At 41.9% G+C, this 14,255-nt stretch overlaps 1 protein-coding gene across 1 annotated transcript in view; it reads left to right on the top strand.

The window, feature by feature from the left end:
* LOC145405625 (glutamate receptor ionotropic, kainate 2-like) overlaps positions 1–9,596 on the top strand; it is a 75,445-nt gene extending 65,849 nt beyond the window's left edge. The window contains exons 11-14 of the mRNA XM_080276954.1: positions 2,226–2,341; positions 6,697–6,852; positions 7,775–7,969; positions 9,476–9,596. Coding sequence (XP_080133080.1) covers positions 2,226–2,341; positions 6,697–6,852; positions 7,775–7,960 — 458 coding nt within the window. The 3' untranslated portion in view covers positions 7,961–7,969; positions 9,476–9,596. The remainder of the gene's footprint in view (positions 1–2,225; positions 2,342–6,696; positions 6,853–7,774; positions 7,970–9,475) is intronic.
* The last annotated feature ends 4,659 nt before the right edge of the window (positions 9,597–14,255 follow it).

The following is a 14,255-nucleotide window of genomic DNA, read 5'->3' as shown; positions in this document are numbered from 1 at the left end:
TTCTCAATAGGGTTTTTGTCTCCTTAACTCTCCTCCTTTTACTGGCTTCCTTCAACCTCTGTCTCTTCGCCGCAGTGTTGCCTCTTTATCTCTTTTCTCTCGTTACATCAATGGTCGCTGCTACTCTGAACTGTCTGCTTGCATCTCTCCACCTCTACGACGGGCGCGCAGCACCCGTCTAGTAACAAACTCTCATCCCTTTCTGTCCAGCTCTCTAATGCAAGAGTTAACCGTTACTTCCAGTCCTTCATTTATGCAACAGGTCAGCTCTGGAACTGTATCCCTCTGTATTTTCTGCTAGCTATGATATCCAGTCATTCAAACACAGAGTGTCCAAGCATCTCGAAATGATCGGATCTTGAATTTGGCTCTCTCTTGTTTGTTTGTTAGTTTGTTTTTCTTGGAAGGAACAGTTTGCGGGCTCGTAGCCTTTGGTTCCTTCTTCCTAGCATTAAATATATATATATATATATATATATATATATATATATATATATATATATATATATATATATATATATACTCACAGTATATATAATTATGTGAGGAAGGTTATCGTGTCCTTTTGATTTAGCAAGAAGGACGCTGATAGGAAAGTTTAGCGCCTTCCCGTTTTTCTTGTACGTCCTTTAAAACAGTCCAAAGTTACGACAGGAAAATGATCATAACTTTGTGTATCTCCGCCCGGTGTACCTTGGGACTGAGAACTGCTGTCCCTACATAACAGGGTCACCATACCGCACCGCCGTCAGTGCAGCGATCCTGAAGCTCCAGGAATCCGGACATCTGAACATGCTGGAGGTGAAGTGGTGGAAGGAGAAGAGAGGAGGAGGCAGGTGCAAGGTAACACAATATACACGCAACTGATGGCAATGAAAACACAGGAAGGAGTTACAGGTATTTACATGTCTACCATCTCTAATTATGCAAAACCATGATTTCAGAGAGGCCATTAAAAAAAAAAAAAAAAAAAAAAAAAAAAAGGAGGCAGACCAGGTGTACTATTGCGGACTCTAATATCGATCCACTTCGTTAACGATAAACACAGGAAGAGTGAACACTGTCTTTTGAAACCTAGTGATGCGCTCTTCGGAACCCAGCAAACTTTTCGGGATAATGTGTAAGAGTTTCAAAACTGTTCGTCTTAAAAATGGAACGATATTCCCCACCGCAACTGTACAAGGGTATATGTGCTCTGCTATTTATCCTGCCTCTCTGATGATGCCCTCTGTGTAGTCAAAAGTGTTACAAAAAGAAACAAATCTCTCTTGTTCGTGGCTCTTTCTGGGCTCAAACGTCAGAAAAGTATCCTGTCCTGTGCGTTCCCTGCCATCCATTTCAGCTACTTTTCACCATAAATCAGCCACACAAGATGCAACTAACACCGCCAACGCCACTCACTGCCGCGCCCAGTGCACCAGCCAGTGCTTTGGGACAGACACAGACTCTTGGGACTGCAGCAGTGAATATGCCAAATATCTGTTTTCGAAATGATAATATTCTTACTGTTGCCTGACTCTTCTACATGACTGTTGGGAAACTTCTCGTAATGAAAAGTTTAATGTGCATTGTTCTAAGTCTCACCACTTAAGTTTTACATATATATATATATATATATATATATATATATATATATATATATATATATATATATATATATATATATATATATATATATATATAGTCGGTAAACTTCAACATGGATTTGGAATATTCATCATTTCATCACAAAGAGTCCCAGATCTCGTGTGCATTGCTTTAAGAGTGAGAAGCAAAATGTGCCTGGGTGCATGGAACTGAACAGGTTTTTTATCTATATTCCTTTTCAGATTATTCTAGCCATGTATTTATGCTACTGTTTGTTCTTGTTCATGCATTGCATTACTTGGCTCAGACTGACTAATCCATCTTTGCTGAACTCACTTGACGCTGCCCCACGTCTGCACTTAATTATCCTTGCCTTATTACATGCTGCCTCTTTGCCTGTCTGAAACATTTGTCTGTCTTATTTTGCTGGTACTCGATCATGACAGTAAGGGAGTATTTTGTATAGATAAGGACGCCTGCATGCTGGATGGAGATATTTTGGCCACATAATGCCACCAGGGACGTTGTCCAGTTACCTACCCTTAAATATTCCAGACAATAGCCAGGTCTTGGGCCCGTGCACCTGGGACTGGCTGCCTCAGAGTCCATTTTCCACTAAAGGTACAGTTCTCATGCAGGGTCACCATACTCGAATGCCATCTCGGAGGCCGTCCTGAACCTACAAGAGAGAGGGAAGCTTCACGAGCTGTGGACACGCTGGTGGAAGAGGAAGAAGGGAGGGGGACAGTGTAAAGTAAGATGACCCAGCTGATGTACAGTCACATTCATCATACACCATACACTGCCTCAAAACTGTGTCAGAACTAAAACCTAAAATAATCATATGAGTGAGGAGGCTACAAATCTTGCTTCATCAGTTTCGTAACATGGCTTCGAAATTTTGTCAGTAACTAATCCAGAAATATTCAAATTATTTAATGGACTGGCGCCTATTCAATGTGTCATCAGGTAAAGAGATTCTGTTACCTACTTAATCCGGAATGACTATCAGGATCCGTCTATTTAAACTCACCACATATACTCTGTATGGTTTCCAATATTTCCATAAACCTTCAACAGTGCCAGTCAGTAGTTTGGATACACTGTAAAAAATGTCAAACCTTATCCGGGAATATTCAGGCGAGTTTCATGCTTCGTGTGTGTGTGTGTGTGTGTGTGTGTGTGTGTGTGTGTGTGTGTGTGTGTGTGTGTGTGTGTGTGTGTGTGTTTACTATTATTATAACTGTGTCAAAACCTAAGCCGGAAATTTTCAGCGGGATAGACAAGGTAGGTGTCTTCCTTCAATATTTTTTTTTACGTTGTTGCATCACTGTGCTGCAACGAAATGAGGTTTTACTAACCTAACCATAATGATGTCAGACTCAGCATTCATAATCACTCACCTTGATACTCTTATGGTGTTCTTATGTTCATCAGTTTAGTACAGCCACGGTCATCACCTCTACAGTGTTTCAGAACTTTAAAAACGTAAATGAATCTATGTCAGCCTTACCACACATATTCAGGTGGTTTGGAAGAGTTCGAATCCCGCTTTGTTATTTGGGATTCCTGTCTCAAAAATGTCGTTCAGTGGGCTCTACTAAACTAACCTGAAATATTTAAGCTCTTTGGAAGGGCAGGGATCTCGCATCATTTAGCCCGGACACCCACCCACCCTAACTGTAGAGAGAATTATCGACCATAATTGTCTATCTATATATCTGTTTATGTATCTATAGCCAACCGCCTTCATTTCGTAAGGTGTAGCTGCAAACAAAGTGCCTCCACGTCACCCTGTCCTCTCCCATTTAGTTGCCCTCCTTCAACTGGCAGTCTCACACTCCTACTCTCATATATCTCTTGCCTCCATCCCACCGTCTCATCCTTTGTTTTCCCCTTCCCCTCACTCACATACACTCTCCTATTCAGTCTCGCACTTTCCATCGTCTCACACCGTCACGTTATGTAAATGTTTTCTTTAGGCCCCTGTGACTAATTTCCCTGATGACATGGTTTGGAATTACACGCCACTAATAATGTTGGAAAAAGTCTCTGAAGCTACGCCTCTTCCATCCAGTATCGTATTTCATAGTTCACTCTTGCTGTCTCCATTAACCTTATTTGATGTGGAGGATGAGATATATAGCACAGTAACTCATTCACTACTTGGTGAATACGTTATAGGCGGCCACGTCTGAGTTTTGACTATATCTGAGCAGCGATTCTTAAACTTTATCGGCCCTTATACCCCCAAGTTCAACTTCAAGTTAGCCTGATACCACCTATCAAGTATTATCACTCCTCTCCCTTTCACTTTCCTGTAAGAAGGTGATTGACTATAAACAAACAGCTGAACCACTGGACTAACTGGCAACTATCTATAGTTGCCAGTTAGTGGAAGTTACCATACACGATTTTTTTTAATGCCCTTCTGGATACCCCCCGGCCCCCCAAAAAAATACACGTTTCGATACTCCCTGGGGGTATGGAGCCACTACTTTAAGAGCACCTATATTAGAGTGAACAAGCTTGCTAATGGTGCTATGGCTAAAAGGAGTGTGCCACCCCATTTCCCGTTAATGGCTTCAGAAAACTCACTTAAAAATCACTTATTACGTTTCCACAAGCTATCCAGAGATGTGCGTTGGTCCATTGTACAGTATCTTAAATAATTTCCCACATTACAGTTCCAGCTGTGTGCTTTTCCACGAAACTAAATGCATTATGTATAGTGTTCCCGCTCGCTTGAACTACAGCTGCAAAAAATAATTTAAATCACCACTATCGTCTTCATTATCATCATCATCAACAATAAAAGTAGTAACGAAGCTCTTCTGACCCACACATGACGACAAATATAACATCCGGACAAAGACTATGATCTGGTCCTAAACAACAAAGGAAGGTACACGATAGAAAGACAAAAGATATAATGAGGAGAAAAATAATAATAATAATAATGCTATGGGGCCCCATCATCCACTCACTCGACGTAGTGCTCTCTCTCTCTCTCTCTCTCTCTCTCTCTCTCTCTCTCTCTCTCTCTCTCTCTCTCTCTCTCCTTAATGACAAATTCATCCAAACCAAATGGTTTCCTGTATCCTAGGAAACCATTTACTTCGCTGGGTGGTAACCATATAACCAAATGATACTTGGTGGTTTAGTGCGTTAAGGCGGTCCAACCCGATGGAGCTTGTATGGGTTCCACCTGAGGGATGGTTCGGCTTTTTTGCTCACATCATGCCACTCAGGGATGAGTGAGTCTGGTCGCCGTTGCCTTAAATGTCGGGACTGTGTAGCACAGCCCCGGCCCCCTACACCCCTGTTGGCAAACTGAGATTCATGATGATGATGATGATGATGATGATGATGATGATGATGGCAGTAAGTCCTACTTTAAAACTGTCGTCTCTTTAGACGACAAATCCAAAAGCTGGTCCAGGGCGTTCAGTTCTTTATGTACTTCCCCTAATCAACACGAGAACAATGAATGCAAAATTAGATTTTTTTCCCAGAAGATGAATAGAGGAAGGAAATACAAATGTGGAGAAAACAAATTGCATGCACTAGACTACAGGTGTTCTCTATTCATTTATATATATATATATATATATATATATATATATATATATATATATATATATATATATATATATATATATATATATATATATATATATATATATATATAAACGGTTGGACTTGAACTGCCGTGGGTTGGGTTTGGGGGAACTGATCTGGAGAAGTGAACTCCAAAGAGAAGTGGTTCTAAGGCCAACGTGCTTAGTATAAGGAAAGTAGTAATGTAAATATAAAAGGAAAGCAGTATATAAGGAAAGTAGTAATGTAAATAACAGTAACAAACTTGATAACGATATTATGTGACGACCCCGCTGTTAGATCTAATGTCAGTATTCTCGTTGGTAAAGGAAGCTTGCTGACACCTCTTCCTAGGAGATTCATTTCGCTTATTACTCCTTACTATCATCTTCTGTGCCATTTAAACCATTCAAGTATCATCGTACTTAGCATAAATAGCACAAATTGATATTAAGCAGCCAAATACAAAAATAAATCACTAAGGAAGAAGTTCTAGGGCCCTTCCTTAACCGACGATCACTTGGACTTAATTCTCTCCGACAAGGAGGGTATGTTTTTACCCCTCTTTGCTTGTTTGTTTGTTTGTCTGTCTGTCTGTTAGCAGGATTAGCCAAAAACTAAGAGAGAGATTTGGACCAAATTTGGTGGGCAGATAGCCCATGTCCCAGGGAACAATCGAGTAACTTTTGGCACCGATCCGGATCGTATTACAGATTCTGGATCCGGAAAACACTTTTAGCGCAACCCTAATCAGTGATGAGAAACCCTAACCGATTATAAAGAATGGTTTGGAATTTACATTGCCTTTGTCGGAGAGATGCGCTCCACTGAGTGCCCCTTTCGTTAGCCAAAGAAATAAGCAAGACCATAATTTTTTTTACAATCATCAATAATAATGCCGTATTTATTAGAGGTGATCAGACAGCATCTCATGTTAATTAGCGCAGTAAACAACGCTATAAAATGTTAAAATGATGTTCTCCCGTCATCCCAGGCTCCAGAAGTTATTGTTAAAAATTGGCGCCTTGTCCACACCTTCACCTTCTGTTATAATAGTAATACGACCCAACGATAATAAAAAGTCAACTGAATGCTGATATAATTTCTTTGACTAGCTCTTGGACGACGAATCCAAAAGTTAGTGAGATAAGCCTACAGAATGAAGAAAGATAACAATGATAAATGTAGAAATAGACTCATGCTGATATTAAAAGGTCAAACTGAATGCTGTATAAATTCTGATCACAAGGACGACGAATTCAAAAACCCAGTGAGATAAAAGTAATAGTGGAAAAAGACAAGCAAATGTGTAGATATACTCATGATAATAATGATAATAATCGACTTAATGTTGATATAACTTCTTTTGCCCATCTCTAGGACGAGCATCCAAAAGCCAATGATTTACACGTGAACAGTGGAGACAGAAAACAAAAACAAGTGTAGATATAGACTCATAACGATAATAAAAGATCGACTAAATGCTGGTATGTCTTTGTCCATCGCTAGGACGACGAATCCAAGAGTTCCTCCAAAGCCAACGAGCTGAGTCTGAACAACGTGGGCGGGGTGTTCGTGGTTCTCCTGGCGGGTATGGGTCTGGCCTCCGTCGTTGCTGTCTGTGAGTTTGTGTGGAAATCGAGAAAACTGGCAACGCAGGAACACGTGAGTAGACCTTCACTTGTTTCTGGTTTTGTTTACGGCCATGAATGAGGGGCTTTCAGAATGTTGTCTTCTTCCTAGTTGGGGAGCCTTTGTCCTAGGCCCGAAAAAATAACGTGACAATGGTGACTATTCTATATGTTTGAATAAACTTATGAGATTTGGGAAGGAGATAGATCATTCAAGTCACTAAAATACTCGTTGATAATGAATACATGAGTGAATATTTTTAATCGGCTGCATTGGCTATGAATTTTCCAAGTAGTATTTTTGTAATTTCAATGGTATTTGCCATTACTGTATCTCATAGTTCGACACAGGAGTGAAAATAATCCACGACTGTTTCAAGTCTGCTAGCAAAGGACTGCTGTAGGACTGAGTTGGGGATGACTCAGCCCTCAGAAAATCCCTCATTCCTGTGTGTGGCGTTTGAGACACTTGTGATAGGAAATGAAGAAAATCTCTCTCTCTCTCTCTCTCTCTCTCTCTCTCTCTCTCTCTCTCTCTCTCTCTCTCTCTCTCTCTCTCTCTCTCTCTCTTAGTAATATCAGCGGTACAACCCAAACCAGCACACTCTAAACTCCACAGATCACAACCACACCACCTACACTACCATATCACAACGTAAAATTTTATATTCCAACTTCCCTACTGATCACCAGGCAACACAGAGGCCCGTATCCTCGTCAGAAAAGGAAGCTCCTTAACGCTTTTCTTTACCAGTTTATTTTTTCATACAGCTCATTGATAATCCCTTGTGTGTTACTTTTGCCTTCGACGTTAGTGTTTAAAAGATAAAAACAACATAAAAGAGAGCAGTAGGGCCTAGTGTGTAATATAATCGCTAAGGAAAAGGCATTAGGGAGCTTTCTTACTCTCCAAGACTCTCAAGCCAATGACCCCTGTCCTCTTTTATTTATTCCAGGGCTCTGTTTGGACTGAGATGGGCAAGGAACTCAGACTGGCGCTTTCCTTCGAGGCGTCCTCCAAGTCCATGAGGAGGAAGGACACCGAACAGGAGAAAGGGTCCACGTTCCTACCCATGGAGTCCTACGGATGTCCTTATAACCCACCACAGTATCCCTACACCCCAGCAGCACCAGTTTCGTGACAACTGGCGGTAAGCGATTTGTCGGTCTCATCTATCACATATTTCCCTACCACCCCACCAGGAGCATAAGGGCCAGAATTAACCTACTTACTATGCCCCTTTCACTTTAACCTGGCCCAGATTTTCGTCCTTTTGCAGCTTATTTCACGCAACACAGTAGCAGAATATGATAGTACTATGGCTCCACATCCTTTCCACAGCACATCTCCATGACTAGCATCATCTTCAAGTGTCAGTCTATTACTGAAACTCATAACTGTGAATACAGAGGTGGAAATTTTTGACTGACATAAGTTTAGGTTAACCTTTCCCCTGGGGATCTGGCAGGAAACAGCTTAACTGTTCTGTCGTGATACTTAAAGCAAGACGGGCCAATTGTTTAATTGTTTGACGTGCAGTTGCTTTATGTAAACAGTAATCTCTCAACCGCCCCTCAGATGAACACAGTTATGGACCACAACCAATTGGAATGGTGTGACGTAGCAGAACACGAGAGTCCTTTGGTTTACATGATACCTGAGTAGTAAATAGTTTCCTGATTTACAAGAAACCATTTCACTTGCACTCAGTGTAGTCACCTGATGGTAGCACTACATCGAGTGAATGGATGCTTCATGCTCCCAGTCATGAAATTTGGGATTATATACGCACATAATAAGGCTTGCGAGGGCCAGCCGGAAATCTGAAAGTGAGAATGATGTGCGGATGAGTTGTGACCTATTTTACAGGCCTTGCTGTTTGTTTCGGTTTTGACGGTTGCTTGTTCTATCTTCTATGTGGGAATTATGGCTGCGATGATGATGATGATGATGATGATGATTATTATTATTAGTAGTAGTAGTAGTAGCAGTATTTGTGGTAGGTGGGGGCGCTCACCATCCACTCATTCCATGTAGTGCTGCTGTCGGGTGTCTGCCCTTTCCATTCCTCCATCCTTCTTTCCTTCCATCCTCTTCTGTCTTTCTTTCCTTCATTGTTGCCTCTTCCTTCTGCCTGTGGGTTACTCTACACTGAGTGACAAGCCAAGTGGTTTCCTGTACACCAGGGAACCATTTACTACGCTGGGTGGTAACCATATAACCAAATTATGGCGCCTGGAGGTTTAGTGTGTAATTACGGCGCTCCAATCGGATTGAGCCGATGAAGGTTTATATCCAAGGGGTAGTTGGGGTTTATTGCTCACATAATGCCACTCAGGGATGAGTGAGGCTGGTCACTCTCATCTTAAATGTCAGGATCAACTTGCTTAGTCCCGGGCTCCTACGTCCCTCATGGAGCAATGTAGGATTGGATCATGATGATGATGATGATGATGATGATGATGATGATGATGATGATGATGATTATTTATTATTATTATTATTATATAGTCTGCTGAGCAACTCCTCTTTCCACTCCTCTCCCCATGAGTATTGAAAATCAGTCTGGTAGAGTCACATCAACCAGTGTACGAAAAATGTCCGCTTCTGCCATCACAGTCACAGGACCTGACACGAACATTCTCTCCCACCACAGCAAGGCGAGACACGAAGCCCCCGAGACAAAGTTGGCCCGTAAGATACCCTACCTTCCTTCCTGGCCATCTCATCCTCGGTGTCCATCTTTCACGGCTACACTGGCCCAGTATGAACTTTTACAGGTTAAGGAACACACCCGGAAAGATTTGCAGAGGCGCATTCTAGGGGTGTATTCTTATGCGGTTAGGAAGCTTACTAACATCTCTTCCTTACCGGTTTATTTCTGATTCTCGTTACTCTGTTTTTATGTTTTGTTCATGCAATCTGTGTCAATATTGTAAAGATATAAGAAGCAAGAGAGAGAGAGAGAGAGAGAGAGGGGGGGGGGATATTAATGGTTAACTTGGAAAATAAATCGCCAAGGAAGGGGTGCTGGGGAGCCTTCTTACCCTAAGAGAATACTGGCCCAGATGACAAGGAAGGGATTTATTTTGTACATTCACTTCGCATCTTCTTGAGCGTTACTGAAGTAGTCTCTTTTGATACCAGAAAAATGTGAATACCGTAAAGGGAATAGCAAGGTGGAATGTACAGAATGAGTCCCTAAGAAGGTAGCATTGTTGTAGTTCAGTTTTCTGTGGGTTTACCTTTGCACCCTGATACTGTACGAAAGAGAGGTAAATATTTTCAACCTGTAATAGATAACGGAAGAGAGAAAAATATGTCAGCCGCCATTCATGTGATCGTTTGGGCTGGTGGCTGACTCCTTGATGAAGCGACCTTTTGTGTGATATATTTGAAGGTTGTTCTGCAGGCACACACAGGTCGATATAGCCGAGTTTTGATTTATCGAGTTTTTTTTTTTCAGCGTGGTTTACTGTATATCATGTGGCAGTATCTTACAGCCTCTGTTTCCATGATGGTTGTTGGATCCTCCCAGCGGTTGACCTAGAAAACTGACTGATTACTTTGTTATTAGCCCTTCGCAGCTCCCCCACAGCCCCCCGGACACTTGCCTCAGCCCTCCTGGGACCCCTTCTAGATAATCCTCAGAGGTTCTCTATTGTGGCAGTGTTAGGAACCTTTGAGGCCAGGAAGCGTAGGATAAGGATAGACTTTCTTACAGAGGTGTTTTAATTTTAGTTTACTCGTTTGTGTGTGTGTGTGTGTGTGTGTGTGTGTGTGTGTGTGTGTGTGTGTGTGTGTGTGTGTGTGTGTGTGTGTGTGTGTGTGTGTGTGTGTGTGTGTGTGTGTGTGTGTGTGTGTTTGTGTGTGTGTGTCTGTGTGTGTGTGTGTGTGTCTGTGTGTGTGTCTGTGTGTGTTTGCCGTAGGGTTGGGCTAAATATTCTCAGGGGGTCTGGTAGTAAACAACTTGACTGCTCTAGCTTTTCCTTTTTTTTCTTTTTTTAATGGTGCATTACGATTATCAAACTTTGGGGTGGGGTGGAGGGAAACCTCTTGTACTGAAGGGAGTAACCATGAGTGTATCTGGTCTCCTCTGTCCGTAAATTCAGTCTTAATCTGACTAAAAATATCAGGATTAAAGAAACAGAAGAGACATCACGATACTGAATGGGTTACGGAGGCTTTCCAGCGTCTCTGTTTTACGTGGCAATTTCATCTGGCAAAATGTTTACGTAAACTGTGTTCAGATCCAAAATAATAAATAGACAACATAATATTAGAAAGTACAGCACCTGCACCTTACAGCTAGACAGGGGACAGAATATTTGACTTTGCTTTGTGACCCTGACCTTCGACCGACTGCTCTCGAAATCAAATTATTGTACTTTGTTCTTGCCTGACCTTTAACCCTTCTTCTATTTTTAATCCAAATAGGTTCAGAACTATTTTAGGTCATCTGCCCTTATGCCTTTGACCTACTGACTGATTGTTCTCACTGGGCCTTTGACCCACTGTTCTAGAAAAAAAAATCTATTTGATCCTCAACCTTCCCACCAACTTTGGTATAAATCAGATCCAATCTGCAAACACCAAAATGCGGGGAGTTGTCCCATCTGTGTTGGATTAAGGCGCTGCATTGTTTATGTTTATTTTTGCGGCTTACCGATCATTTTAAACCTATTTGGCAGACTTCTTTCAAAGAATGGTTGAGGAGAGTTTTATTAAACTTCTCTCGCCATTCGAAAGTCTCTAATAATTCGAGTACGATCGTCAGATAATAGCATGAACACAGTATAAAAAAGTTCATGTAATCTAGGGTGTCTGGGTCGTGCCACACATTGCTGTTACTCACTCCATCACGCCTCAAGCACCACGACAACCACTTCCCTTTTGTGGACAGTTTCGTGTGACACCATTATACTTCATCCTAAAACCGCGGTGGTGAATTGTACGCAAACCACACACACACACACACACACACACACACACACACACACACACACACACACACACACACACACACACACACACACACACACACACACACACACACACTATCTATCTATCTATCTATCTGTCTGTCTAGCCAGACTCCTGAAATCCGGGATGGCCACAATCAAATCGCTCCATGTAGCCCGTCTGTGTACATAAACTGCACAATTCATCCCCTGAGGACAGTAGTTCTTGTCTATGCCACACATCTTCACATGTCACCACTCTGACGCCAGTAGCCACTGTCTGTACTGTATACATGTCAGGGCTGTCTCATTTAGGACTTATGTAACCCTGTTAGTGTGGAGGTATTAGTGTGAAAGATCAATAAAATGTGTGTGTGTGTGTGTGTGTGTGTGTGTGTGTGTGTGTGTGTGTGTGTGTGTGTGTGTGTGTGTGTGTGTGTGTGTGTGTGTGTGTGTGTGTGTGTGTGTTTAGAAACTCACAAAATCTCATTAAGCTGTAAGTTCCTCAGCCTTGGATCACAATAGTTCTTGCAGACATCAGGCCGCTCCTCTTACCACTGGGCCACCACCTCTGCCATAAATGATTAACAAACTGAGATCCTTAAATACACCTTCGGCCTCTCAGACATAACCTTTTTGGCCATAACATCCTCTTGTTTATATTGTCTTCGTCACTACCGGTTTAGCAGGGACGCGGGCAGAGGAAGATGTGTCTGGATAGGAGTAGTATTAGTAAAGTACAAGATGTGTCTGGATAGGAGTAGTATTAGTAAAGAGGAAGATGTGTCTGGATAGGAGTAGTATTAGTAAAGAGGAAGATGTGTCTGGATAAGAGTAGTATTAGTAAAGAGGAAGATGTGTCTGGATAGGAGTAGTATTAGTAAAGAGGAAGATGTGTCTGGATAAGAGTAGTATTAGTAAAGAAGAAGATGTGTCTGGATAGGAGTAGTATTAGTAAAGAGATGTATTTTCTTTGATATAGGAGAGTTCATAACACTTTGAGATTAGCGATATATTTTCACTATGTTATTTAAATCTCCTCAACACCGACATAATTTACAGACTAGGGGATATTATCAGTCTTAGACCCGTGTTCTCCAGGTTAAGTAGGGTCCCAAACACCTCTTCCTCAGCATATTGATTTTTGGATATGGCTGGCTGATATCCTTTAGTATATTATTTATGCACACTATAGCGACATTCCGAGGATTTATATAACACAGAGGACAACAGTAAGGTATTAATAAACCAATTAAATCGCATAGGAAGGGGTGCTAGGGAACTTCCTTAACCGTACGTCAATAGAGGCCATTAGCGTATCATGCCTGACTCAGCTAAGCACAGTTTTCCCCATTACTTGTGATAAATGCAGACTGTTCTCGACCATAAGAAGGTTATGGGATAAGAAGCAGGCTATGGACGGTATTCTGGTGAGGTTAGCAGGCTCCCTAACACCTCTTCCTTACCGGTTTATTTCTGATTCTGCACCGTTGCTATATTCTTGTGTCTTATTCATCCAACCTTTGTCAGTATTAAAAAGATATAAGAAGTAAAAACGGAGGATATTAATGGGCACCTTCAGGAATAAATCGCTAAGGAAGAGGTGCTAGGAAGCCTCCTAAGCTGACGAGAATACAAGCCTATATAGCGGAGGAAATTGTGTATTCTGTCACGCCAAAAATAAATGCCATACACCACATAGTTTTAAGCGGCTTTTACGTTATGTTGTTGTTATGCAAGAGACAGACAGCAGAGTTGGCCATATGCTTAAAACCTCAGTTGCAAAGAGGAAGGCAATGTTGCAAGCTTTGGTGATGATTCTAGGAGCAGTTATAAGCCCGTATTCTCGTGGGTTAAGGATGCTTCCTAACACCCATTCCTAAGCGATTTATTTTCCTTATTGCACCTTACTGTCCTCTTTTGTGTTATGTAAATCCTTCTAATATCACCTCACTCTACATACATAACGTGCAGGTGGAAATTAACCAGCCACGTCCAGAAATTAATCGCTGAGGAAGACGTGTTAGGGAGCTTCCTTAACAGAGGAGAATACGGATCTTAAACACGTGATTGGTACAAGACTGCAGTGGCACATGTCTTCTCAGCTGGTGGATGGCTGAGACTTGTTATTTTATGATTATGTTATGATGACGATGATGATGGTGATGATGATGATGATGGTGATGATGATGATGCTATGCAGTGTGTTTCGTTACAATAATCCAGTGCTGCCCAAGCCATCCTCTGAAGCTCGAAAAGTGGCGTTGACGAGAAACCTACACATGTCGGCGCTGTGTACCTTGGATGGAGGGAAGCAGCTGCGGCGTCCACCCGGGAGTCAAACCTCCTCATATTTCCCTACACCTTGCCGAGGGACGTACACTGGTCCGACCCTAACGAGGCGCTGTCTGTCGCACGGAAGAGCCGTTTCATTATATGGTGTATGTACAGTACCGGTACCTGTAGGACGGCCAC

The sequence above is a fragment of the Coenobita brevimanus genome, chromosome 67 (genome assembly GCF_032717465.1).
Source record: "Coenobita brevimanus isolate Jiangsu-jjx chromosome 67, ASM3271746v2, whole genome shotgun sequence".
Classification (NCBI taxonomy): domain Eukaryota; kingdom Metazoa; phylum Arthropoda; class Malacostraca; order Decapoda; family Coenobitidae; genus Coenobita; species Coenobita brevimanus.
This window is presented reverse-complemented; position numbering and strand designations above follow the sequence as displayed.